General features: G+C 35.6%; 1 protein-coding gene across 1 annotated transcript in view; it reads right to left on the minus strand.

The window, feature by feature from the left end:
• Positions 1–25,524, minus strand: part of SNAP91 (synaptosome associated protein 91) — a 121,944-nt gene that overhangs the window by 21,391 nt on the left and 75,029 nt on the right. The window contains exons 12-22 of the mRNA XM_081295944.1: positions 22,120–22,229; positions 20,427–20,539; positions 16,993–17,007; positions 16,682–16,849; positions 10,975–11,082; positions 10,059–10,331; positions 9,741–9,818; positions 9,501–9,572; positions 8,889–8,972; positions 7,685–7,768; positions 4–138 (exon numbers count right to left, since the gene is read on the minus strand). Coding sequence (XP_081152070.1) covers positions 4–138; positions 7,685–7,768; positions 8,889–8,972; positions 9,501–9,572; positions 9,741–9,818; positions 10,059–10,331; positions 10,975–11,082; positions 16,682–16,849; positions 16,993–17,007; positions 20,427–20,539; positions 22,120–22,229 — 1,240 coding nt within the window. The remainder of the gene's footprint in view (positions 1–3; positions 139–7,684; positions 7,769–8,888; positions 8,973–9,500; positions 9,573–9,740; positions 9,819–10,058; positions 10,332–10,974; positions 11,083–16,681; positions 16,850–16,992; positions 17,008–20,426; positions 20,540–22,119; positions 22,230–25,524) is intronic.

The following is a 25,524-nucleotide window of genomic DNA, read 5'->3' on the forward strand; positions in this document are numbered from 1 at the left end:
TACCTGAAGGATCAAAGGAGTTGCTGCCAGACGTTGAAGGCGTTGTTCCGAAAGCTGCCTCAAAATTGGGCTGTAGCAGATTATTCTGAGCTGGAGTCACTGGTGATGGAGAAGGGGCCATGAAAGAACCCCCAAATCCTGAAAAAAAATAGTTGCAGAAAAATATAAGCAAAAACAGTGAGAGGTGGGTAAAAGCCATAACAGAAAAAAAAAAAAACTGAAAAGGAAATGAATTCATGTAGATTAGTGAAACTGGGGAATTTTTAAAAAAGTTTTCCAAGTATCTTAATATGCCATGTATTAGTTAGAGACTTAATTTGATTATGAACAAGATAGCACACAAGAATATATACCCTTATTTTTAAAAATATTTATTTATTTTTTAGTTGTAGTTGGACACAATACCTTTATTTTATTTATTTATTTTTATGTGGTGCTAAGGATTGAATCCAGGGCCTCTCACGTGCTGGGTGAGTGCTATACTGCTGAGCCACAACCCCAGCCCAAGAATATATACCCTTATTAAGAAAACCTGTGGCATCCAAATCAGTTATTATAATGTAGAACATAAAACAAAGAAAGTATCATTAGGGTTAAAATTCAGATAATGATTTTTCATTACATGGACATTTTACATTTCTTCAAATCAATACCAAGTATTAGTTGCACACATTGGCGTAGTATAATAAAATATAACTTAGAAAAACACGCATCAAATCCTCCTTAATATTTTTCATATATGTTTTAGGTCTAACGTTGTTACCAAGAATAGGTCCCTTCCATCACTGCTCTTGAGATTTATAAATATGGGGGTGGCGGGAGGTCCTGTCTCTAGTGTGAACCTCCTCCCATCCAGCTTCTGCAGTGCACCCGGCATGATCTTTTTGAGTAGAAAATGTTGAAGGTTACTTTTCTCACAGCTTTCAGCTTTCTTTAATGTGAATTCCTTTGTAGAGCAGTCGCCTCGTCCATGTCTGCCCACTGGCCCCTCATCATCCCTACATACTGGGCTGCATTATTACCACCATTCCCTGTGCCACATGCCTGCTCTGGGAGATCTTCCTTGCCTTATCCTGCCACCCACTGCTGCCAGCTGCATTCCACCACCCACCACCCACATCCCATATTCACACCATTGTCTTTAGTGCCTGGTATGTAGCTCCACTTTACTCCTTATAAGGAGTTTATAATATAATCTCCAGATCCTCATCATATATCTTTATCCCCATGCTCCCCAAATCCAAAACCCAGAGATGGTATTGTGGAGTTGGAAGCTGTATCTTTTTTTCTTGTCTTTTCACGAATATTCAGCACAGTGCCTAAGACATTGAATTATATTTGGTGAATAAAGGACATTTTTGAGTATAGAAGATAAGGAGATATTAAAGATTGGTGAAAATTAACCAAACCACCAATTAAATATTTGATCTTTGAAGGTTGGAAGAAAATGACTTTTTTTCAAGTAACAGAAAGGGAAGAAGTTATTATGTATTGCTTCTGAATGAAAATATGCAACCTGTGAAGGAAATAAGTTTTGTCTCTTCGTTTTTTGCTCCTTCCCTTCTTGTGCAGTGTATCCCCAACCTGCCCAATGCTGGGGATCAAATCCAGGGTTCTGCACATGGTAGGCAAATACTCTAAATTCCCATCACATGATTTCTTAAGGCACCAATTGATATTCTATCAAAAGAATTAATTACTATTAGAAGTCTTTGTTACACACAGTACAGACATACATTTCTTTCAAAACTAGCTACATCATCTCTTCTTCACAGTTTGCAAAAACACAATGATTCAAAAAAATTCACTAAAGTTACATTCAAATTTATATAAAACAAATTTATAATTTTGAAAATAACGTCCATTAAACTCTCCAATTTTTTTTTAAAGGAGGTAGCATAATATTTATGCCTTGCTGTTCCTGGACAGTGACTTGGGTTTATGCTTTCCTTGTATACATACATGAAAAAAATTCAACTGGATATGGTGGCACAACTCTGTAATCCCAATTACTCAGGAGGCTGAGGAGATAGGAGGACTGAAAATCAAGACCACCCTAGGCAACCTATATAGACCTGTATCAAAACAGTCTATATAGGGGATGTGGCTTAGTGGTAGAACATTTGTTTAGTATCTGTGATGCCCTGGTTTTAACCCCCAGTTTCACAGCAAACAAACAAAATCATGAGTTTGGATAAATTATTCCTTATTAGAAAATGGTCATTTCAACTTCACAGTGGTCACATTTTAGTATTTGAGTGACATTAGTGTCACTTCTAGATTTCTTTACTGAGGAAAATATAATTTCCAGATCCCTAAAAACCAATAACATGTAGAAAAGACAGGCTAGAAGCAACTATTATTTTTTTATGTAACTGCTTTGTTTTTAGGGAGATGGGTGGCTGTGTTAATGCTGATTTTTTTAAAAAAACATTACCTTATTCCTTTAACTAAATATGGCTGTGGTCAATTTACACTATTGTTATATGGTGTACTTGTTATAGTGAATGTGATAGCTGCACTTGATTGGATTTCTGAAAACTTGGCCAAGGAAAGAACACTATATTCCAGAATCACAGTGTAGTAGTATTGGAAAGTACCTTAGGATGTAGGATCTATCTTTGGAACACTACCATTCCATGGCTGGAGGAAGTGACTACAGAGAAACTGAGAACTTAGCCAAGATTCAGCAGAAAGAAAAGGAAAAAGCATACCTTCTTACAGGGTTCATCTGCTTAGTGCTAATGTGTTTCACTTGAAGCCAACACCAAATCTACAGGCAAATAAATAATAATGGTCCCTGAAAAAAATCAGTGCCTCTTGTAAGGAAGTGAACTGTAAAGCTGACATTGGCATGAGGCTCCCCAAGGGCCAGGCATTGTTGTAAGCATTCTTTTTTAGGTAGAACCATTTGAAACACATGAACTGCCTAAATTTGATCATTGAGATCTCACAAAAACAGTAATTTCATATGGTTCAATCTAAAACATACATTTAATTTAGCTAATTTAATCCTTACAACCACCCCAAAAGGTTTAACAGATGAGAAAAGTGAGGTCAGAGAGATTAAATAATGTACCCAAGGTCATGTTTTGACAGATTCAGGATTCCACTGAAGAATCTTCCAGAGCCCGGCTCCTTGGCACTGCACAACATGGACTGTTGTTTCTCACACTCAGGAATAAGGTTGGAGTTTATCCTTGTTTGGGTTCATAAACATACATCTGGAAGGATAATTTTTTTGCCTGATATTCAACCCCCTCTTCCTCTGGTATTGGGGATTAAACTCAGAAATACTCTACACTGAGCTGCATTCCCAGCCCTTTTTATTTTATTATTTCCAGATAGGGTCTTGCTAAGTTGCCCAGTCTGGCCTTAAACTTGTAATCTTCTTGCCTCAGCCTCCCAAGTAGAAGGTATTACAGGTATGTATCACCATGGCTGGCTTCAGTATACTCAGTTCTTATGAAGTATATGCTCTCACAGGTCTAGGGTAATTAAATATATATTAAGTGATATAAAATGATCAATTGATTATTTTAAAGAAGAGATCCACTATTGCTATACTATATAAAGAACTAAACAGGAAATGAGGAGCTTGGGAAACTTCTGTTAAGTAACTGAAGCTTTATAGCCATGAAATAGAGGTAAATAATAGAAAAACCCAAACCATTATCTTTCTGCATGGTTCTAAGTGATATTAAGAAAGATGCTCTATAGACTGGAGTTGGAAATAGGATAATAACAAATGGGCTTCTGGATGTCCCATATATGAACTGTCCTGCGATAGCTGAATAGTCAACTACCTTCAGGGCCTCAACCATCTGCAGATATGGTGTTTTTAATCACAGATGATTAGGCTTACAGATGTATCTTTCCAAAAGGAAAGAACATAGGCAATTAATGAAGTACTATTAATACAGATACATTGAACCTGAGTATCATAATATACCTAAACCTCACATCATCTTGGTCAGGAGAGTGAAAATTTAAAACTACTGGTAAATAAAAACACTTCCACAATACTATCCTGAAACCTAACATTTGCTCCATTAATGTAAAGATGATATTGTTTCATGTATTGTCAGTGATGCAATCAGTTATTAATACATTCCACTAATGGGTCTGAAATAGTATTTTCTAGGAGCAGTTGTCTCGGAGCCTGTTGTCTGATGCTTTCAGATTGGTTACTACTCCTACACAGGATGGTAGAACTAGTAGGCCCTCCGCACACCTTCCCTTAGTAGAAGTTGTTAGTTTTTAATTCCACATGAAACATTTTGGTGTTTTAAACTCACTTCAAGGAATTCTGTGGCTCTGCTAAAATGTGGTTAAGAGAAGGAATGCAAAACTACAAAGGGCTTCATTAAGTTGGCTCACATTGTTCCCTGTCTTTGGGATTAAAGATAGGACAGGGCACTTTCCTATCCTAACACAGATTTATGGTACAGTTACCTTGGACTTGTGTCTATGGTTGTCCTCCTTGATGGTGACCTCAGAGGCATATTATTCAAATACATCTAATTTTTCTTCATTCTATTTTTACCTTTGTTATCCAGAATCTCTATATCTTTCAAACATTGATATTTTCAGTTTGTGTATCTTGAGCAAAAAAGGTAGCTTTATTTTTTCTTTTCTTTTTTTTCTTTATTTCTTTTTTTGGGGTACCAGGGATTGAACTCAGGGCACTTGACCATTGAGCCACATCCCCAGTCCTATTTTGTATTATTTAGAGCAGGGTCTCACTGAGTTGCTTAGTGCCTCACTTTTGCTGAGGCTGGCTTTGAATTCGTGATCCTCCTGCCTCAGCCTCCCCAGCTGCTGGTATTATAGGATGCAGCACTGTACCCGCCATGAATAATATCTTTATCCTATAAATAATCAGAATGGTTTGGAGAGAATATCTAAAATCTTTTTAACACTTAATTATATATATATAGTTTTTCCCTTATTATTTTTACATGTAAACATATTTTTTCAAAAAACTCTAATTTTGGGGCCGGGGATGTGGCTCAAGCAGTAGCATGCTCGCCTGGCATGTGTGAGGCCTGGGTTCAATCCTCAGCACCACATACAAATAAAGATGTTGTGTCCGCCAAAAACTAAAAAAAAAAAAAAAAAAAAAAATTAAAATTTTCTCTCTCTCTCTCTCTCTCTCTCTCTTTTTAAAAAAATTCTAATCTTAATCAGGCTGAGATGAAAGTCCTCAGCCCAATAACCAATCCCATGATGGTGTAAATGTATTATTTTCTTTTATATTCTTCACAAAACAGGTTCATTGCTAACAGCTAATAATATAAAACTGGAGAAATCTTCACAAAATACATCTCTCCTCGTACTCTCTCTCTCTTTTTGGTTCAAATGAAGATTTAAATATGGCCACATTTGTAGGCTTGTTATCTATGATTAGGCTCATTTGCTTTTTAATGTTCTTCTTTATTTGCAGACTTTGGGCTTGGATGATTCTTCCCTACAAAAACACATATATAAGTACAAAGTGCCAAGTTTCACTGTAAACTGCCACAATGCAGAGCTCCAAATATTTGTTCTACTGATGTCCATTAAGCAAAAATGTGCAATGTGAAAACACAGAAATAGCTATTATCAGCTAGACTATGAAAATGAACATGTCTGTGTTCTGTATATTAGCAGGGCTTACTGGGGAGGAGATTAGGGAAGTTCACAGGATAGAATTATATTGATAATTTTTTGGGGGGTAAGAACATAACTTCCTGAGGCTTTGGTAGTGAAACAAGTATGAGCAATGTTTTTCAATAAGCAAAACAGAGGAAAGTATGAGAAACTGGCCCTTAAAATTAAACCTTACCAAAATGAAAAGTAATTTAAAATTTCTTACATCAGGATATAAGGTGAAGGAGGAGCTGCCTGTGCCAAGTAAATCAGATGTTCCTATATGTATACATTAAATTGTTTTGAAAGCAAATTAGACATTAACACCCACATATACCTATTTTCACTAAATATTAATTGATTTAAATAGGAAAAAAAAACAGAAACAAGAAAGGTGAAAAATACACAACTTTTCCCACCATTGAAAGAATCATAAGATGCAGAGGAAGAAATGGAAGTGACCAATAAATAAGACCTATGTAAATGGTATTGTAGCTTTTATCACTGATTTTCTCTTCTCTAATCGATTTTACTATGATTTCAGAATGGACAGGTCAGTTGAATAGGCTTACATTAGTATTGCAATTCTTTGCATACTTCTCCCAGGGCCTCAGGCACCTGCTATTTCACTTGGTATTGGTGGCAAAACCTTGTCTACTTGTTCCAGACATGCTTTAGATCCTAATCTCATCCCCTAGGATTAAACCTCTTGACTCTGTCACCAACCTCTGACTTTGAATTGGATAGGAAAATACCATCTGGCTGTCACTGGAATGAGAGGACTTAGCAAATAAGAGTGTCATGTTTGATTAAGGGATCTGGAGAAAATGGGAAAGATGAAAAAGAAATGTTGCTGCCCCTAGGACAGACTGAAGAAACCACACTGAATTACTGAGGGCAGGAAAGGTTAACAGCTGTGCTGTTGCTACCTCCTCCAGCTTCTTGAGGAAAGACCTGACAAGCCAGATTTCCTGTATCTCTGAAGGTTGAGGAGGGTCCCTTAGGATCTGCCGCTACACAATTCCAGTCTAAAAACAAACTTTCCAAGTCTGTTACACTTGGTGTCAGGACTGTTCATATACTACTTATAATTTATAGACTACAACTACATTTAAACCAGAAACTTACCCTATATAGGACCACATGGCGGCCATGGTATTTAAGCTGAGAGATTTTAGATGTGGTGGCTTCCCTGTGCGGATGTGACTCACAACACACTCACATCAACTCCTTGTCAACCTTAGAACCAAAATGCATCCTTTGTGGGGAGGGACTAGGGTGGAACATGGGAAGCTACATGTGAGGGTCTGAGGCCTCTGTGGAACTACTGCTATGCTGCCTGTTGTGTGAACAAGTAAAATTAGACAATGTAAGCCAACAGCATTTTGCAAGTTCATTCGTAATCTGAACCTAAATTTACTACTGGGGTCTTAACAAATAATTTTCCAGGTCTGACTATCAGTAACTGATACTTGAATTTTACTGTCTTTGAATTACTCTTTTATTCTATCTATACTATCCCAGCAATAAGTAATTATTTTAGGCAAATCATGTTAATCTGTGCCACACTAGAGTCCTGCTGAGCTGGGATCACCCAAATGATATATGTAGCAACTGCTTCACTTTAGTGGTAGAAATCTATATAACAGTTTCTTGTAGAGTGATTTACACATTCTAAAACCAAATCTCAAACATCAAGGTATATTTCCCCACCAATGCCTTCAAAAACCATATAGGCATAGGCATCATGAGATAAAATTGCTACACAAGCATATTTCTGTTTTAGTAAACAAAAAGAAATGTGCTGAATGAAAGTAAGGCAGATCATGAGCACACTAGGAGCCACAAGGTGACTTGTGTACAACTGTGATTTAAGACTAGTTTCATTAAATCCTGGGAAGTAATCAACCTCTATTATATAATAGCTTGTTTTTCAATTTTATATCTTGAAGAGTAAAGAAAGAAATGCATCCTGCAATTCATGTAATATGTTACAAATAAAATATATTCATGTTTCTACAAAATATTATTTTATTTTTATTTTATTAATTACCAGCTAGTAGATCTGCCGATGCTGATGAACTAGAAGCAGCCTGAGGTGCAGGTTGGGGTTCAGAAGCACTACTTCCAAATGCATCTATCCATTATCCATTGTGCAGCAAAAAAGTAAGAGAGTGTAAACAGTAAGTACAGTGAGTAAGAGTAATTTTATGTCATGCAGAGACATGCATAGATACAACATTCTGTATGGTGATTGAGTGAATTGAATTATCCTCTAAATAGCTTATTCTCTCAAAAGAGTTCTAAAATATTATATTTAGGAACCCCATTAACTTTAATAAACTTAATTCATGCAACTGCAAAAGTAGCAACTCCACTTGCACCTAAATATCAAGTTTCAGTATTTGGGCACTTCAGGACCCAAGTTTTGAGATGCAGAATATCAGAAATTGTGACATCTCTGAACCCTCATGTACTCATCATGGCATATCCTTGATGCCTCAATGTGCAGTAGATGTTCAATGTGGGCATAACTTGCAAAAGATGGTATTTTAGCCCAGAGCCATCTACATTATGGATCTTCACAAAGTCACTCCAAACTCTTTTCCTGTAAAATGACTACTGACAGAAGACTTTAGATTTATCATCCAAATAAGTAGTTTAACAATTAATTCAATATATCTTCCTGTTTTAAGGTATATAAAGGAAGAAGAGAATATAGTTAAGTCAGGGAAACATTTTCCAATTCTTTGGAAGAATTTTAAAACATTAAAATCAATGTAAATAAACCATATGACACAGTGTATAACATCAAATATGTATACTTTTAGTTTTGGCTGGATTGTTTTCAGTTCTGAATTATCTGGTTTATGTTTATACCACTTTTAAGAACTTAGGAATGTTGATTTAACCAACAGATCAGAATCATCAAGGAAGAACAGTATGAGGAAATTACAACCAGGTGATTATATATTAGGATGAATAAAAAGTTGAAAAAAATGAAGACTTCAAATGAAAAACTATCTGGTTTTGTTAGGTCATGCACTGAAAATTATGATGATCTGATGAGGATGAAGGAGATGATGGCAAAGAAATAAAAAAGACCTTAAAAAAACCTAGTTTACATTTAAGAGACAGAAGTAACTTTACTTCAAAAGAAAAAAAATGATGAAATACAATGAAACAGAAGATCTAGAAACTACTCTGGAAAAAAATAAAAGAGACTCCTTAAATGTCAAAGGAGGAGAGATACGCACCCCCAAAAAGGTCTATCACGCCAGAAGACTCCACCTTTGCTGGAGAGGCAGTGGTTGCAGGAGATGGTGCTGCAAATGCATCCACTGCAGTGAAGCAGACACGAAGTGCATGTCATTCAAAGGAAAATGAAACCAGGAGCCTTGACAAATGGCACCTTGAGATTGCATGGTTAACACCAGGCAGAAGATTGTGTACAGTCTTAGCAGTTAAGAAAAGCAAGTAAAGAAATACTGGGACTGAACTAGAAGATGATAGATTCCATGTTTTTATTATGTCAAAACGGATTCTACTATTATGTATAACTAAAAAGAAACAATAATAAAAAAGAAAATCAAATAGATTTAAAAATACATATGTTCCCAAACAAAATAAAATTTAACTCCTTGAAGTCAGAGATTTAATGTGAAATTTTCTTCTTTTTTTTTTTTTTTTTACCAGTCTTGGATATATTACCCTCATCAGTTGGTGATGGGTCAAAGAATGAGACCTTTTTCATAAGTGGATTCTGAGTTTAAAAGAACATAAGACTGTTCTCAAGTTGTTGCATGGGCCTCTCCAGGTATAACCCCCATGAGACAGCTCTGAAGGCTGGGCCCTGGCAAAGCACTCACCGGATAAGAGGTCAGCAGTGAGAGTACTCTCAGGCGCAGGAGAGGCCCCTTGTGGTGGAGAGGAGAAAGCATCTTCCAAAAGTGAAACAAACCAAAACCAAGCAGAAGTAAGTAGCAGAAAGCTGAAATCAAAGTCACAAATCTAACAAATGCATTATCACAGGTGAGTACAAAGGTTATTCATGAAAACATCTAAGAAAACTAAATTAAAAGAAAAACAAAGGATTGCTTTGGTTTTACCTGTACCAAACAGGTCTATGCTAGGAGCAGCATCTGGCTTAGGCGCTGCAGCAACTTCAGGAGCAGACTCAAACAGATCTAAGACCAAGAACACACATGCCTTTACTCAATTTGAAAACCAAGCCTGAAACAGCACCACTCCCCGGTTCTGAATGAGCAGTTGGCAGAATTCTGAATTAAGTAGCACATGGTTTCTAAAGAACCATTCAGTGACAGGGCATTCATGCAGGAAGGCTTGGCTACGCAGTACATCTCAAGGACCAGAATTCAATCCATCAGATGGAAAGAGTTCAACAACAACAAGAACAAAAAAATTACCACCAAAGATATCTAGAGCAGGAGGAGCGGTGGTGGAGGCTGCGGCGGCAGAGGTGGTGGAGGTGGTGGTGGCGGCGGTGGCGGCTGCGGCAGCAGTAGTGGCAGCAGTGGCAGCTGCAGCGGCAGGAGCAGGAGAAGGGGCGGTTGCGGGGACTGGAGGGGCTGTGCTAGCTGTAGGGGTAGCTACAGGAACGCTGGTCTCAGGTGGCTTCATTGCAAAGAGGTCCAGCTCGGGTGCCGCCTCTGCACTACCTTCAGACGGGGCAAAGGGGTCTTTTGGAAAGCAAAGTGGAGACATACAGAGCATCAGCAAGGAAAGAGACAAGAGACAGTGGTGTAAGTACCGGTAAGAGACAGCTTACACACATTTACACACTAGCTAGGCCTCAGGCTGCTTGGATTTAACTACTATCCTATTAGCAGGGGTCAGTGACTAGAATGTTTTTCTAAAGAAAAAAAAATAAATATAGTATAGATACCACAAATTAAGAATCTGAAACATTGTAACGTGCTGTGAGATTAGCCTATAGTCTAGGATCCGTGGTTGTTATCCTTCAAATGCTTCCTTAATCTAATCAGTTCGGTAGCTTTGAAAGTTCATTAAAACATGCCGACATAGTTGAACTCAATGTTACAAAAGAGTACAATATGGCATTAGAAGAAGAAAAAAAAACAAACATTAAGAGAGCATACTTGCACTGACAAAAATTGTCAATTGTGAGGAATTGTCAATTTTGATAAGTATGCACTTCATTGTCTTAATGTTTTATGTGCTGGCACCATTTATTCAGTTATGATGAATGATAGTTTACACTCAGAAGAAAATAAAATTAGAAAAACATATGGCCACATCTAACTACATGGGTTTCACATTAGGACAGAAAAGTAACAGACGGGCTCGTGACTGTAAACCCACCATTTCCTGAGCATGCATCAAGTGCTGCCGCTACGGGGGTTGGGGTAGCTGGTGTGGCGGCCCCTTCCGATGCTGCAGGGGCCTCCCCAGGAGAAGCTGCAAAGGCATCTTGGGCGTGGTTTTTAAAACAACAGAAATTAAAGGAATAAAAGAGAAGAAAATATAGTAAAAGAACCAAGTTAAATTGTGAAGAAGGCTCCCTTATACAACATGAATTTTTAAAAATGCATTTTTATGGCCCATGCACTTTTGGCAATCATAAAACGATTATTCTTTGTGCACCTTCATGTTACATGCAAATGGAGGAGTATCCATACTGCTGAGGCCTATAAGGATCCAACCAGATTCTCATTGTATAAGGGCTCTGAGAAGCATGTTTTATGTATCATTAGAAATTAATGGATGTGAAAATTAAAATACAAAAATAATTTTATCATGTAATTTAAGCCATTAAACTTTCATGTCCAGGTGATACTTATTCACTGTGTTACTACAATGTCTTTTTTTGATGCAAATAATATTAAATAGATGATGGCAATGTAAACAATTTAATTTAAAAATTTTTTATGGTCTAGTACAGACAAAATTATACTGTCAACATGAAAAGTTTACTAACTATTCATAAATGTTAAGTCTTTACTATCCATGAAAATTAGCATCAAATACTTATTTTAAAGGAATAAAGGAATAAAGATAAACAAATTAGGTCATGATACTATAATTTCTTCATTTCTACTTATATTTGTTGTTTTAAAATATTATTGTATTCTCCTAGTTTTTTGGAAAGTGATTTATTTTTGACAGATTAAAATAAGACGATGAGTACACTTTTATTTATAGGAGGAAGTTCACTAACATCCAGCAGGACCAGTTTAAAAATACCTACTTAATAAATGGCTGGTATATGCATTCCCAATGCACTTCTGCCAGCACACCATGTTAATTATGGTAAAGTACCCTTGGGTTCAATCCCCAGTACAAAGGGAAAAAAATGAAAGAAAGAATTTGTTAAATATGGTTGGGAAATGCCACACAGTATATTCCTTATCCCCCTCCTCAGAGATTTATTTGGGATATTAGGATCTAGGAAGTCCTACAGTCAAGATACTTGCTTCTCAGTTGAACTCCATATGCCCCAAATTGGGCTAGGTACAACACACATTTAATTGACACACCAAGGCCTAGTGTTTTGTAGAATATGAAAGCACCAAATTTTGAGACTCATTTCAAAGGGCCTTTATAAAAACACAAGTAACATATAGAGTAATTTGATCTGCTTCTCTCAGCTATATTGAGGGAATATATGTCATGTCTGGAGGCCCAATAAATAATTTTGGGGAATGAAAACTACATGGAGGGACAGGCAAAACTACATCCCCAGATACCAGAAGACTTCAAGCACCATGAAACCCTAAGAGAAAGGCAGAAAAACACAAGAAAAGTATAAGAGGAGGTTGAGGGGACCATACATTTTCTGCTTTGTCAGGTCTGTTTTTCTTTTCATCCCTATATGACCTGGAATGGAGGACAATAATAGTGGGAAGAGTAGAAACAAACAGTAGTCATAGTTTCAACATTATTAAATCTAAATCTTGCAACCATCTTGTACTTCTAGTACTTTCATTCTGTAGATAAGAGAACCAAGGCTTAAAGATTTTAAGTGTTCTCACCATAGGAAATGATTAATGAGCTAATACATATGTTAATTGGCTTGATTTAGCCATTTCACAATATATATGTATTTCAAAACATCATGTTGTACATGACTATATATATATAGTCAAAATTTTAAAAAGTCGCATAACTTGACCAAGGTCATACAGCCAGCAAATGGCAGAGTTTGGATTTGGCCTGTAGCTGTCTGGTGGAGTTTGTGTGTTTCCCCACTGTACTGCGCTGTTATGTACCATGAGGCCTTCTATTAAATGATTCCTTCCTTCTAAGATGATACATGCATTCATGTTAAGGGTCTAGGAGATATTCATGGGCTCTCTAGGTTATCACTTAGGTTTAAGTAGGTGAAATCTGTATTTATAGCTCCACCCTTAGGAGAAGGTTCCCCTGCCACATGTCACCAACACATCTCCTTCTAATGCTGCTCTTGTTAAGACTAAACATTAAGAACTTAACTCATCTCCTTCTGTCAAAGCTTTTCTTAAAGGTAAAAGCCCCAGGAGCTCCAGTCCCCAGCTGTCTGAGTCTGCTCAGTCCAGGAGAAGGAGGTATGAATGAGTCTCCAGATGCCACCACCATCACTGTTGAAGTGTGGTCACAAAAAGGATTCTGAGCGAGAACTGCCCCACGGGGCCCAGTCAGCCCTCAGAATTGTGGGGGAAAATAAAATTTTCATGTTGTTAAAAAAAAAAAAGACAAGAAAAGTTTATTTTAATACCTAGCCCCCCCACCCCCATTATCAGTGGCAGCATTATCTTTCTAGTTTTGCAAACCAAGCTTTTTCCAATCTAGTTATTTTTCCCCTGTTAGCCATTCGCAGTTCATTTCTACATGCTGCCAGTTTTTCAACTAGTGCTATTTCCTGGAAATGCATGCTCCTGCTCCTCCATACTTATGGACTCAGAGGGCCAGACCCTCACCAGCAAACTGAGCTGACTGCTGCAACCTACTGTTTCTTTCTTTTTTTTTTTTTCCTTCTAGCACTCTGAAAAGAATTTTCCTCTAATACTTTTAATCACATGACTACTTTCTCAAAACTTCCAGTACCTACTGATTCTCCTAGTCAGAACTGATCTCCAGTTTACTACAGCCACATATGCCATTTATCACTCCTGTACTCAGCACAAAGACAACCATTGTCATCAATGGCCCAGAAGTCACCGTTCTGGTTCCCTTTACCCCAGATAATAAAACTCTTACAGGAAATCTAGTTGTAAGTGATTATGTACTTACTTAAGTACTTAAGTACTGGTTTTAAGGAAGGTCTATTAACTTACTTCTCTAATTAACACGTAGAAATGGAGTCAGGCTTGTGAGCTAAGTTCTTTGGTTTCTAGGTGCTTTGTTTTATGCTCACAGACCTGTCCTCATGAAGGATTGTTCACAAATTGACAAAAGTTCATTAAAAGGGTCCCCTTGTGGGTATGTTGAGGAATTAATACCAACAGAGCATTCTAGTGCTTAGAAAATCCCAGGTTGCTATAAACCAATGTGTTATGTTAGTGAAGTCTGCATAAATGAAAAATAGGATGTTTTTAAATATTTTGTCTTTCATTTTTATCAATATCTATGTATTTTACTGAATTGTTAAGCATATTATTGCCTTATAATTTTGTTCTGCATGACCACAAAAAGCAGATTCTATTTCTTAAAAGTTTACCTTAAAAAAATAAAGCATTTAGTAAATGTATCTGAAAAGACATTTTTTAATGACTTAAATGAACTACCTGCATTGATAGGACTAAAATACTATGTGGATATCACTTTGAATATTTCTTTAAAAACAACAGATATTTTCTATTTTCCAAATCTATAATTCATATATAATACTAAAAGACAGAAAAACTTAAATGTTTTTGGATTTCATAATTATGAAACTAAACAGTGATTTTTCTAAAATTGAAAGCCATTAAGCTTATTTTCATAGAAATCTACTTACTTGTCATAAACATTACTTGCAACATGAAGAAGATATGTTTTAAAGTTGAATACACAAAATATAACTGGTGACCTTATTAGAGTTTTCCCACTTGCCCAATTTAGAGAGACAATATATTAAAATGGTCATGCAATACGTTCAAAGAGATTTAAGTTTATGTTTCTATTTAAAGTAAAATTTCTAAATGACTTCTTATAAACCAACTAAGCACATGCAAGATAACAGGAAAACAGTGACATATATAGACACCTGGAGACAGAGGATAGAGCTTTGACAGCTGTCAGAGGCCAGGAGACACTTCACAGAATTATGCAGATCAATAGAATGATTATGATGAGATTTGCAGATGAACTCATCTTTGCTCATTTTCCAGCCAGATGGCTAGGAAGAATACTGATCACAAGGGCAGTCCTGTTCTTTGGCATTAAGTTATGTGACTGAAGTACTAGTCCTTGAAACTTGTATTTAAAGGTAAAAAAGAATGTCATATGAAAAAGATTCAAACATAAAGATTTTCCTATTTGATAAATAAAATCAAAGTAGTGACAAATGACAAGGACAAACCACATAACCGCCCAAAGACTATTTCAGAGAAATATCTGAGGTTTTATTATTTGAGAAGGCTATGAGAGACACAAAACAGAGTTGACTGATTTCTCAGAGGTAATCAAACTCCTAACAGGTGGACTAGAAACCAAAAATTTAAATAGCAAAAACTGTAGAAAGATTTCAGCACACAATCATTACCTATCCTGTCCACATTTTCCATTTTCCTTCTAGTTTTTCTATTAACACAAACCTATGGGAAACCACCCAAACACAACACCAATAAAGGGGGCAGGGAGAGGGAGGTAAGAAGTTGATTTTATATATTTAAGCTAAAACTTAAAATTTTGATTTCTGATACAGTGGTATAACTGAAAAAACCAACTTTCTTTTTTGGGGACTCTTCGTAATAAAACATTGAAGGGTGTGTAACCCTCTCTCCTCTGCTTTTTGGAAAACAGGCTTCTCCTTGTAGGCATGGCAGCATGGTGAAGGGGAACAAAATCTCCCCTGTGAGCCAGTGACTGCAATGCCGTGACAAGTAACTAAGCACTACTTATCCTGGGCAACCTCAGAGACTGGGGCAGGGCCGCAGATGAGTGGTATGTGACAGTGCGTAAGTGTGTCTTCCCAGGGGAGGGCACTGATCCCACCAGGGCCAGCCAAGTCCCTCCTGCCCTATCATTTGTTCCCTCTAAATTCCTTACTACATTCTCAAAATGCTCTGGTAAAGATATTATATGGTAATGAAGAAATACAAAACTATAATGACTATAACACTACTCAATATTTCTATCTGATATGTGCATTTCTCTAGGTTTGGACACCAGCTCCACTCAAATGGAAATATATAAATAAACTGCCTTCAGATAGTTCATCGGGTCCAGGAATATTACACTGGCAGAGTCTAGGGTATTTTATATTTGCTTGGAAAGCACATTTCTAGACAATCATTTCAAAGACTGACCTAAACCTGTTTTCAATCAGCATGTCAAGTACTGCTTCAGATGTTGTCTCAAAGTTCCAAAGTCCAAGATGATGCTTTTTTTAACTTGGACAGAACAAGCTGAAAGTTGCAAAAATTAGGCATACCCCTAAACTTTCTTTAGAGAACTCCAAATCTGAGCTATTCTTACATGTTTTTCATCCTAAATATTAAGAAATAATTTAAGAGTATTTACCTCCCATATTCTTCAAATAGTCTCTGGGCTGGTTCTAATCTGGCCCCAAAGTCAAACGTGAATATGACAGAGAAGTCTGTCTCATTCATATGTAAGTACTGCAGGGCAGGAGCATGTATGGGATCAGAGTTCTGGCAGGAACTTAAATCCTAAACTGAGATCAAACAAGCTTAACCTATTGCAACCTCAGCTACAAAAGGGGACAAAGTTGATGGATTTAGCAAAGATAATTACATATGAACAAACACTGGAAAAGTACCTATGCACTCTGCCATGCTGTTATATAATGTAAAAAGATGCCTTAACTCGCAGGTAATTTGAGCCATCCCGAAAGGAAAATTAAAGAGTAGAGATGTGACTGACTAACCTCCAAAGAGATCCACATCAGCAGTGACAGCCGTCACAGTGGTGGTAGTTGAGGCAGAAGCTGAAGCAGTTGCAATTTCAGCAGTTGTGGTGGGAGGGGTAGGTTCTGGTGCGAATGGGTCTGAAATCTGTGCTTCAGAGGGAACAGAGGAGAGTACAGCCAAAGAATCTGCATTTCACCAGAGAAGGAGAGCAAATGGAAGCAAAGGAAAGGAAAGGACAAATAAACCAGATCCCAAAAAGTCAAAAGACGACAGTTACTAAGACACAGAAGTCTGTCCAAAAAAAGTTTGAAAATAAAGCTCTACTCACCCTCTCCCAAAAGGTCTATTGATGTCCAACATGAGGCAGCATATGAAGAAATAAGAGCTCAAGCTGAAACATTCGACCATACCAATACCCAAGCCAGGCGAGGCACAAAATAAAGATATGTTGGCTTTATGGACCTTCCCAGACCATTTGTGATTAAAGCATACATGCACTATCTGTTATTACCATGGAACTTTCAAGCTGGAAGAGACCTTAGGGATCCTTTAGAGGAACTTCCAGTTTTATAGATGGGAAAATGGAGGGCAAGGGTGGTCAAGAGACTTCACCTGAAATCTGGCCTAAACAAATTACCTGAGAGTTCAGGCATCTTTTTATATTATATAACAGCATGGCAGAGTGCATAGGTACTGTTCCAGTGTTTGTTCATATGAAAAACTCATTGTACTTCCTACCAGATATATCATTTCATCTGTTTTGGCTGATTTCACTGTACTACAAACATCAATTCTGAAGAAAAGATAGCTGAACTTGGTCAACCTTCCTCATTTGATGTATAATTTAGGCCTGGAATGCCAGAGAATAAGTTTGAGCTTTATAATAGCTGTAGGTTAGATAACAGAATATATCAGCACCAAAGAAGTAAAAGGAAGCTTAGGTGCTAGGAAAAAGAAACTATAACCTAAAATATTTTCTTTTTCATAAGTTTCATACTATCTGATGTTTTTCAATGTGATGTATAATTTTGACACATAAAAACAACTATATGACAATATGTATGAAGAACTGAGAGGCACTGTGAGGCATTAAAGCTTTTCAGACTTTCTGAGGTCATCCTGCTGCCAGGAGGTTCAGACTTTCTTAGTGTCCAACAGTGGAATTACAGTTAGCATCCTAAATAAACAACCTGAGAGGGGTTATTCTTAATTATATAATAACTTCAGGTTAAGCATTCGAATGTCCGGGACATTCTCACATATACTCTGTTGTGTGATAAATCTCAGGGCTTATATTTAAATTTATGAATGCCATTGGGAATTTATTTTAATCATGAAGAGATTTTATTGAAATTCATTAGGGAAGCAATTTTTAGGGCCTCAAAAACAATGTGAGAACTCAGTAAAACAAAATTTCTAGAAGATATCTAAAACACTGAGAACATAAATTTGACATTGAAAATAATCACATTTGTTTAACACTACAAAAAATACACTACCCCACACACAGCTGTTACAATATAGCATCGTCTTCAATCACTAGGAATTTGTAGCTTAAATACAAAGAGATGGTAACTATCATTTCTCCCTTTCACATTATAGTTGAATACTTCAATTTTTTAAGGATTATAAATTGTGTTATTTTGCTTAGAAATTAGAGAATTTACTTGCTGTGAAATGCTGCAATTATGGAGTTTTGTGGTGATAAAAATGCTGTCTAGTCATGAAAAGCTGACCATTCAGCCCAGTGTGGTGACCCAAACTGGTAATTCCAGTGAGTCAAGTGTTTCTCAAGTTTGAGGTCAGCTTTCACAACTTCGTGAGACCCTGAAGCAACTTAGTGAAACTTGTCTCAAAATAAAAATTAAAAAGGACTGGGAATGCAGCTCAGTAGTAAAGCCCTGCCTCAGGAAAATAAAAAAAAAATAAAAAATAAAAAAAAAAGAAGAAGAAGAAGGACCATCCAGCCCTAAATCCCTAAACCAAGGCTTCTAGAAGCCAGCCTATAGTGGCTTTGTACCGATAATTAAAAGTGCTCCCTCTAGTGGTAAAGGTTAGAAAAAGAAAAGCACCTGGTCCTTTCATCACTAAAGGGTCAGTAAGTTCTAAATTTGGAAAGTATGAAGACATTTTTATTTAAATGACTGAAGGAATTAAAAAATAACTCATCTACATATGACTGAAAAAATTTTGTTTAACAAACAAATTTACAATTTTATAATTAAAACTAAATTTTAAATTGTAAAATTCTATTGAAGTCATTTATATGAATTTTACAGCTGAGAAAATTTGATTTAGGGGTATTTGATTTGAAACATTCTTAAACAGGAAAATATAATACATTGTGTAAAACATTACTGTAATGAAAAGATATTGTTAGCAAATTGAAACTATTTAAAATAAATCTCAAAATGAAAAAGGGCACACAAGAATAATACCCTCATAAATATTTTCGTTTTTCAGCTGAAATTTAATATATTTAAATGAAGCTTCAAGAACAATCTAAACAAATTGAAAACTTCAGAGTTAGGAGTTGAACATTTCAATATAGAAGGTTTGAACATTTAAAATGTAAATAAGCCGACATTTAAAATGTTCATGTTTGTAGTTAGCAATTTTATTTCTGAAGTAGTTAACTTTCTGTCATTTTTGTTACCCAAAAACTTGGAATTAAGATTAAGAGATTGCAGAATGTACTTCTGATGTTATGCTGATATACTATATTATCAGTCCACCCCAAAATTATTTATGTAACTTCATTTGACTTTGCTATTTACTATTAAATAAAGACTGATTCTGAAAGGATCTATTAAGTTACAAATCTTGTCTGCTAATGATGCAAATTATCTGTCTGGGATCAAGATCATGATTTTTGTTGCTAACGAAGTACTAACAAGTTTTACCATCTTATTCAAACATTCTTTTTTTTTTAAGTGTCTATGAACACACAATTCCTCAAAACACTCTCTGAACCAGCTGTATCATCTAACTGATTTCCTTTTACTGAGTTTCTAAGTCTTTTACTTGTGCTGCTTCTATAGTTGTGCCATGTTTTGAAAATTTTTATTATGATAGTTTGATGTAATAGAGCATGATATTAAAAAATAACTCCTTGCAGCTTTGAGAATCATGTAGCAATTACCTTAACTTTATATGAGTATAAAATACCTTTAATAAATATTTATAAAAGGTAGATTTTTCTGAGATCCATGAATCAAACAGGAAATAACTGCTTAGATATGATTATTCTTGATCAGAGTAGTGTGGATTTTTTTCTGACACAAACAAGAATTCTGTAATAGATTTCAATTTTATGAAGTCAAGTACAATGTGAATAAAACCAGTTCAGGCCTAATGCCATCCAAGAACTACACCAGATCAAGCCAAATTAGAAATGCTGCCTTGAGTAAGATAAATTCACGGGAATATTCAATTCCTTTAAAGCACTAATCTCTAGAGAATAATTTCTAAAAATAATCAGAATCTTAAATTACAAAGAAAAATACTTCCTTTGTTACAATTTTTAAAATATAAGCATGTATGTAAAATAAAAGTATTTAACTACTTGAACATTTAAACTGTATTATATTTTCTCTGTCTCTTTCTTAATTTATACTTCAATCAGTAGATATCATTCTTAGCATTTTCTCTCCAAGCTTCTAACATTGTTTTGGATGACTGGAAGGTAAATATAACAATTTACTTGAATAAAAATAACCCTGTAATGCCAGTAGAATGTCAGGCCTGTTCCATTCCACTCACCTCCCCATGCAGTAGCTCCTCCAGCAGGTGGCGGTGCTGGGGCCGCAGCTGCTGCTGCTCCTGCAGAGAAGTCTGGTTGGAGGTCCAGCAGATCACTGGATGGTTTAGAAGCGCTGAAAGGAAAATACAACTTTAAAAATCAGATGTTGAAATTTCATAATGTCAAGCTGTTCCTAAAGACTTTTGAGAAGATATAAAAGTTCTGCCACAGTAGCACAAAAGAAGACATGGTGCAATACAGAAATAAATTGATGTGTTTATTCCAGTAACACTTTATTTACAACAGTAGTGAGCTGGATTTGATCCATGGGTAGTATTCTATATGGCAATAAAAATCATAACCTGAAGATTATTTTTCTCTACTTCTAAAATTTTTTTAGATAGGAAAAAATTCATGCCTTGTAAAGAATTTATAAACCAAGGAATACTAAAGTCAATAATTAATTGTGAATGTACCTTTTTCCTAAATTAGATTATAATATATGAAGTTTTTCTCAAAACAGTAGTTCTATTATTATCTTGTTTACATATTAGTTTTCCAAACAATATGCTTTTGAAGAAAGGATTATGCTGTTTTTAAAAACTGTTTTAAGACCTCTAAAAACATTGCTTAGTTTAGATGTTCATTTCATAAATACAAGTGGACTAAGTAGCAGAAAAGGAAAACATATTTATTATTAAGAGCTTAATCAGGGGTTGGAGGTATGGTTCGGTGCTGGCGCTTTTGCCTAGCATGCGTGAGGCCCTGGTTTCCATTCCCTGTACCACCAAAAAAAAAAAAAAAAAAAAAAAAAAAAAAAAGCTTAAGAGTCTTATCAGAGATTTCATAAGAAGCAATTTATCTTAATGCAGTAGCAGAAAGGACTTGGTTTTACCAAGCTTGCTTGCTATTATAAAAAGCAGAACCAAGCAAGTAAAGCATATGGTTAACATGGGTATGATCCCTGAATTTATGGCTCAGTTAAAAATTCAAGTCTCCAATTTCAAGGTATTCATAGTCACATTTATAGGTACTACAATAGGAGACAAGAATCCTCTTAAGGTCTCAAAGCAAAAGAACAAAGACTTGAGCCAAAATTTTTATTTGAAGAAGCCCCAACAAATTGGTGATTCTTTTGGTAGCTCTGAGATTTCACAGAATGCACAATCAGACCAACCTTTCTCACTACTGCTGAGACACAGGTGATATGAAAGCTGATTAGAAATACCCTGAAAGCTTTTCCCTATTGCCTGAGTTTGGGTTCCTTGTGTGCCCACCTAACTGGCCTACAACTCCAAGTTTGTCGTTGCTGTTATTTTTAAAGCATTTTGAAACACCTTTTAAATTTTCCACAAGAAGAAACTAATTTTAGTAGACATTTTCCAGGTCAGCCAATATTAGAAGAACCTACAGGTATGTGCATCATTCTTCCTCTTCCTTTCCCAAATGTGTAAGCAACAAGGCAATCTGTATAGCTTAGATATTTCTAAACATCAAAGAGGTACAAGCCTAAGTACCTGCAAGAGTGTGAGAGAATTTATTTTAATCATGAAGAGATTTTATTGATATGTTGTGTGTCAAAAACAATCTCAGATATCACATTACCAGGAAGTGATTGCATTTGGTGAAATCATGTGGGTACCATACATGAAAACAAAACAAAAACCTGATTAAAATATTAACAATCAGTTCATGGCATACTCATTAACTGACCTGACTGGGACAGCCGCAGATGCAGTTGCGAATAAATCAACTGGTGGAGATGTGTCAATAGTTTTAGCTGGTGTAGAATTAGGAGACGTCACGGTTGTGGCTGGCGAAGACTGAAATTGAAGATGCACAACACACCCTAGTCAAATATGAATCCACAGGACACAGAGCAAAAGGAGTTTTGCTTTGCAGATCTATAACATTCCCAGCAATTTTTGGGTAATTCCTCATAGGAGAAAAAAAAACTCAAGAAAATTTGAAATCAAGAATTGTAATAATCAATTGTAATAATCATCCCTGTATAAAACATGCCTTAAATTTTAAAAGTTAAATAAAATATACTTAAATTTTTTTTTCACCTATAATCTTGATGGTGCAGCTATGAACACTGTTCATTTTGGGTTATTCAATTTTCTTTTTTTAATTTTATTTTTTTATTCAATTTTCTGACTTCCACTTATTTTTCTACTATAATTTTCCCTATATAAAGACACTATACAAGTGTGTGTGTGTGTGTGTGTGTGTGTGTGTGTGTGTAGGTCGCCCAGGATGTTTCCAAATAACTAAATCTCCCTGTCAATTCTTAACCCTCATCTTAAGACCTGCCAGCAGCGTTTGACACAGATGATTACTGTCTTCAGTTGGAGCCCCAAACCTCATACTCTTCAGATTTTTCCTTGTGAGCCATTTGTCCTTCTTTCTTAGTTTCTTTTTCTGGTTATCCTTTCCCAAAACTTAGTCCTTGGACTTCTTGGAAACACTTTCTTGGATTCTCTTCCAGTTTCGTGGTTCTAAATGTCAGCTACCTGCTAAAAACTCCCAAATGTACATCTTGGCAAGAATTCTCTATCTTCATCACCACTTAGAAGTCTAATAGGCATTTCAAGATGTCCAAAATGGAACTCACAGATGTTGGCAAACTTACTATCTACAAAAAAATAAAAATAAATAAAAATTTAAAAAATCATTAAATAGTGATTTCCGGGGGTTGGGGAGGTGGTTCAAGCGGTAGCGCGCTCGCCTGGCTTGCGCTGGGTGCTGGGTTCGATCTTCAGCACCACATAAAAATAAAATAAAGATGTTGTGTCCACCAAAAACTAAAAAATAAATATTTAAAAAATTCTCTCTCTCTCTCTCTCTTAAAAAAAATAGTGATTTCCAATTGCTGTGCTCAATATACTTAAAATTTTGATAAAATATTTGGACAAACACTGCAATGACTTCTCTTCATGTATTTAAAATCAAAGCTAAATATACTGGAATATAAAATTATTGGGAAGAATATTACTGAATATTATATCAGTTATAATATTTACTATAAAACCAAGGTCATCCTTCTTCCTTATCACACTAAATAGACTTCATGCGAAGTCCTTTTACTTTAATATCCAGGCATTCAACCTAAGTAGTTCTCAGTTGTTGGGAAACAATTCACAAGCAAGATTCAAGTCACTGACTGCTTGAGGATACCCTAAAACTTATATAAAATAAGTAAAAATAAAAAGTAAAATAAAATCGAAAACTTGTTTTCCTGAACTATTTTTTTAAAGAAGAGGAGTTAATAATCAACTAACATATTAAGAAATTAAAATTTGTGTATAGTAGCTATCATAATTCTATTTTACCCAGTGTATTTTATTTTCCATGTATTCAAAAGAGAAAGTTTAATGGAACATTTCAAAACAACCTGCTGATACTAATTCTATAAGTGGAAATGAAATATGAGAGCAAATAAAATACACAAAGGCCAAGAGCAAGCAAAGGCTATCAGTTATTGCCATAAATGAATGTTGGATTTCAATAAACAAAATTTAGAGGAAGTTTTAAAAATAATAATTTAAGAAAAGGACTGGATGAGATGAAGAATTTATAATAAACTCAAAATAGTTTATTATAAATACTACTACAAATACTTAAATAGTATTCATCTAATATCTATTCATCCTAGAATATAACTAATCAAGAAGTCAGCATTCAATAGATATAAAACTACCAAACATTCAGCAATCAAGAGAGATACACATGAGAGGTGTAAATATTATTTTTTAGAAAAATTCAACTCAAACCTTTCTTCAACAAAAGTACTAATCTTCCAAATGGAAGACAAAAGGTCATCAACAGAATGGGAAAAGCTAACGAAAACTGATTATATGTTATCCATTGTGGACAACAGCAATGCCTCTAAAATACTTTTATTTTAGGCACTATTTGTAAATGAGCTCAGAAAAAAAGTGAATGTTTATGACAACACTGGGACTTTAATGACAGAAAATAGATCTTTCCAACATTAATGCAGAAATGAAATGAAGGCCTACAAATGCTTATTAAGATGCCCTGTAATAATAATGCCAGTGGAGACATGAGAGCAAGGGAAAATAAACATATTATGAAAAGAAAATGTCAGGTAATTTTATTTGGCCAGAATGTTGAAACAGACCATCCTGCATTTCATAACACTCTACTCAGTGGGCAAATGTTGGAATTTTTCACATAGACATGATGGTTTTAAACCTGGATTTCTATTAGAAAAACCAGAAAGTTTTCTGCTTGCTTGTTTAATTTGATTGTTTGTTTGAGGTCCTGAGGGGATCTTAAGCAGCCAGCCAGCTGGACACTGGCACAGTACATGGTGTCTGGGAATCTGCAGCACAGTCAAAATGATAGCCTTGAATGTCTGTAATGACATCTATTCTTCAGTGAAATTTGCCAAAGAGGAATGAGCACGTCTATTACACTTTCACCTGAGAGATACAATGGCCAATGTGAACTGCAGACCTATGGAAATAAATGCTTTTACCACTGATAATCCTAATCCTGTCTTTCAGCATGCTAATAAAGAGATGGGGAGGTAAAGGAGTTACTAAAACTACTGCAGCAGACTGTCTAAAGATTGGTTTGTGAGAAGATGCCTAGTTACATTTTTTTTTCTCTGCCATTAAAACCTGCTTTGTACCTTGTATATTACTTATCTCAGGCTCTGATTCAGAGTATGTGAAAATGCTTTCAAACCAGTAACACATTACATGGATGTGTTTGTTTTCAGTTGTAACGTTAATAAGTGAAAATCTCTCCTACTTTAAATACTTAGTACCAATAGAGGAATAAGTTACATATAACCATACTACATGGGACTGATAAGCTTAATATAAAGGAGAACATATAGAAACACATCTTACCTTTTCTCAAAAAAAAAAAAATAAACCATATCCCTTGCAATTCTACTTTGGGATATATACCTCAAAGAATTGAAAGTAGGAATCAGATAATCCATATACTCATGTTCACAGCATCTATTATTCATCATATCCCAGAGATAGTGGCAACTCAAGTATCCATTGATAGATGAATGAATTAACAAATTGTGGTGTGTACATACAATGAAATATTATTTAATCTTAAAAAGGCAGG

This window comes from Spermophilus citellus (assembly GCF_964194105.1).
Source record: "Spermophilus citellus genome assembly, chromosome: 5".
Lineage (NCBI taxonomy): Eukaryota > Metazoa > Chordata > Mammalia > Rodentia > Sciuridae > Spermophilus > Spermophilus citellus.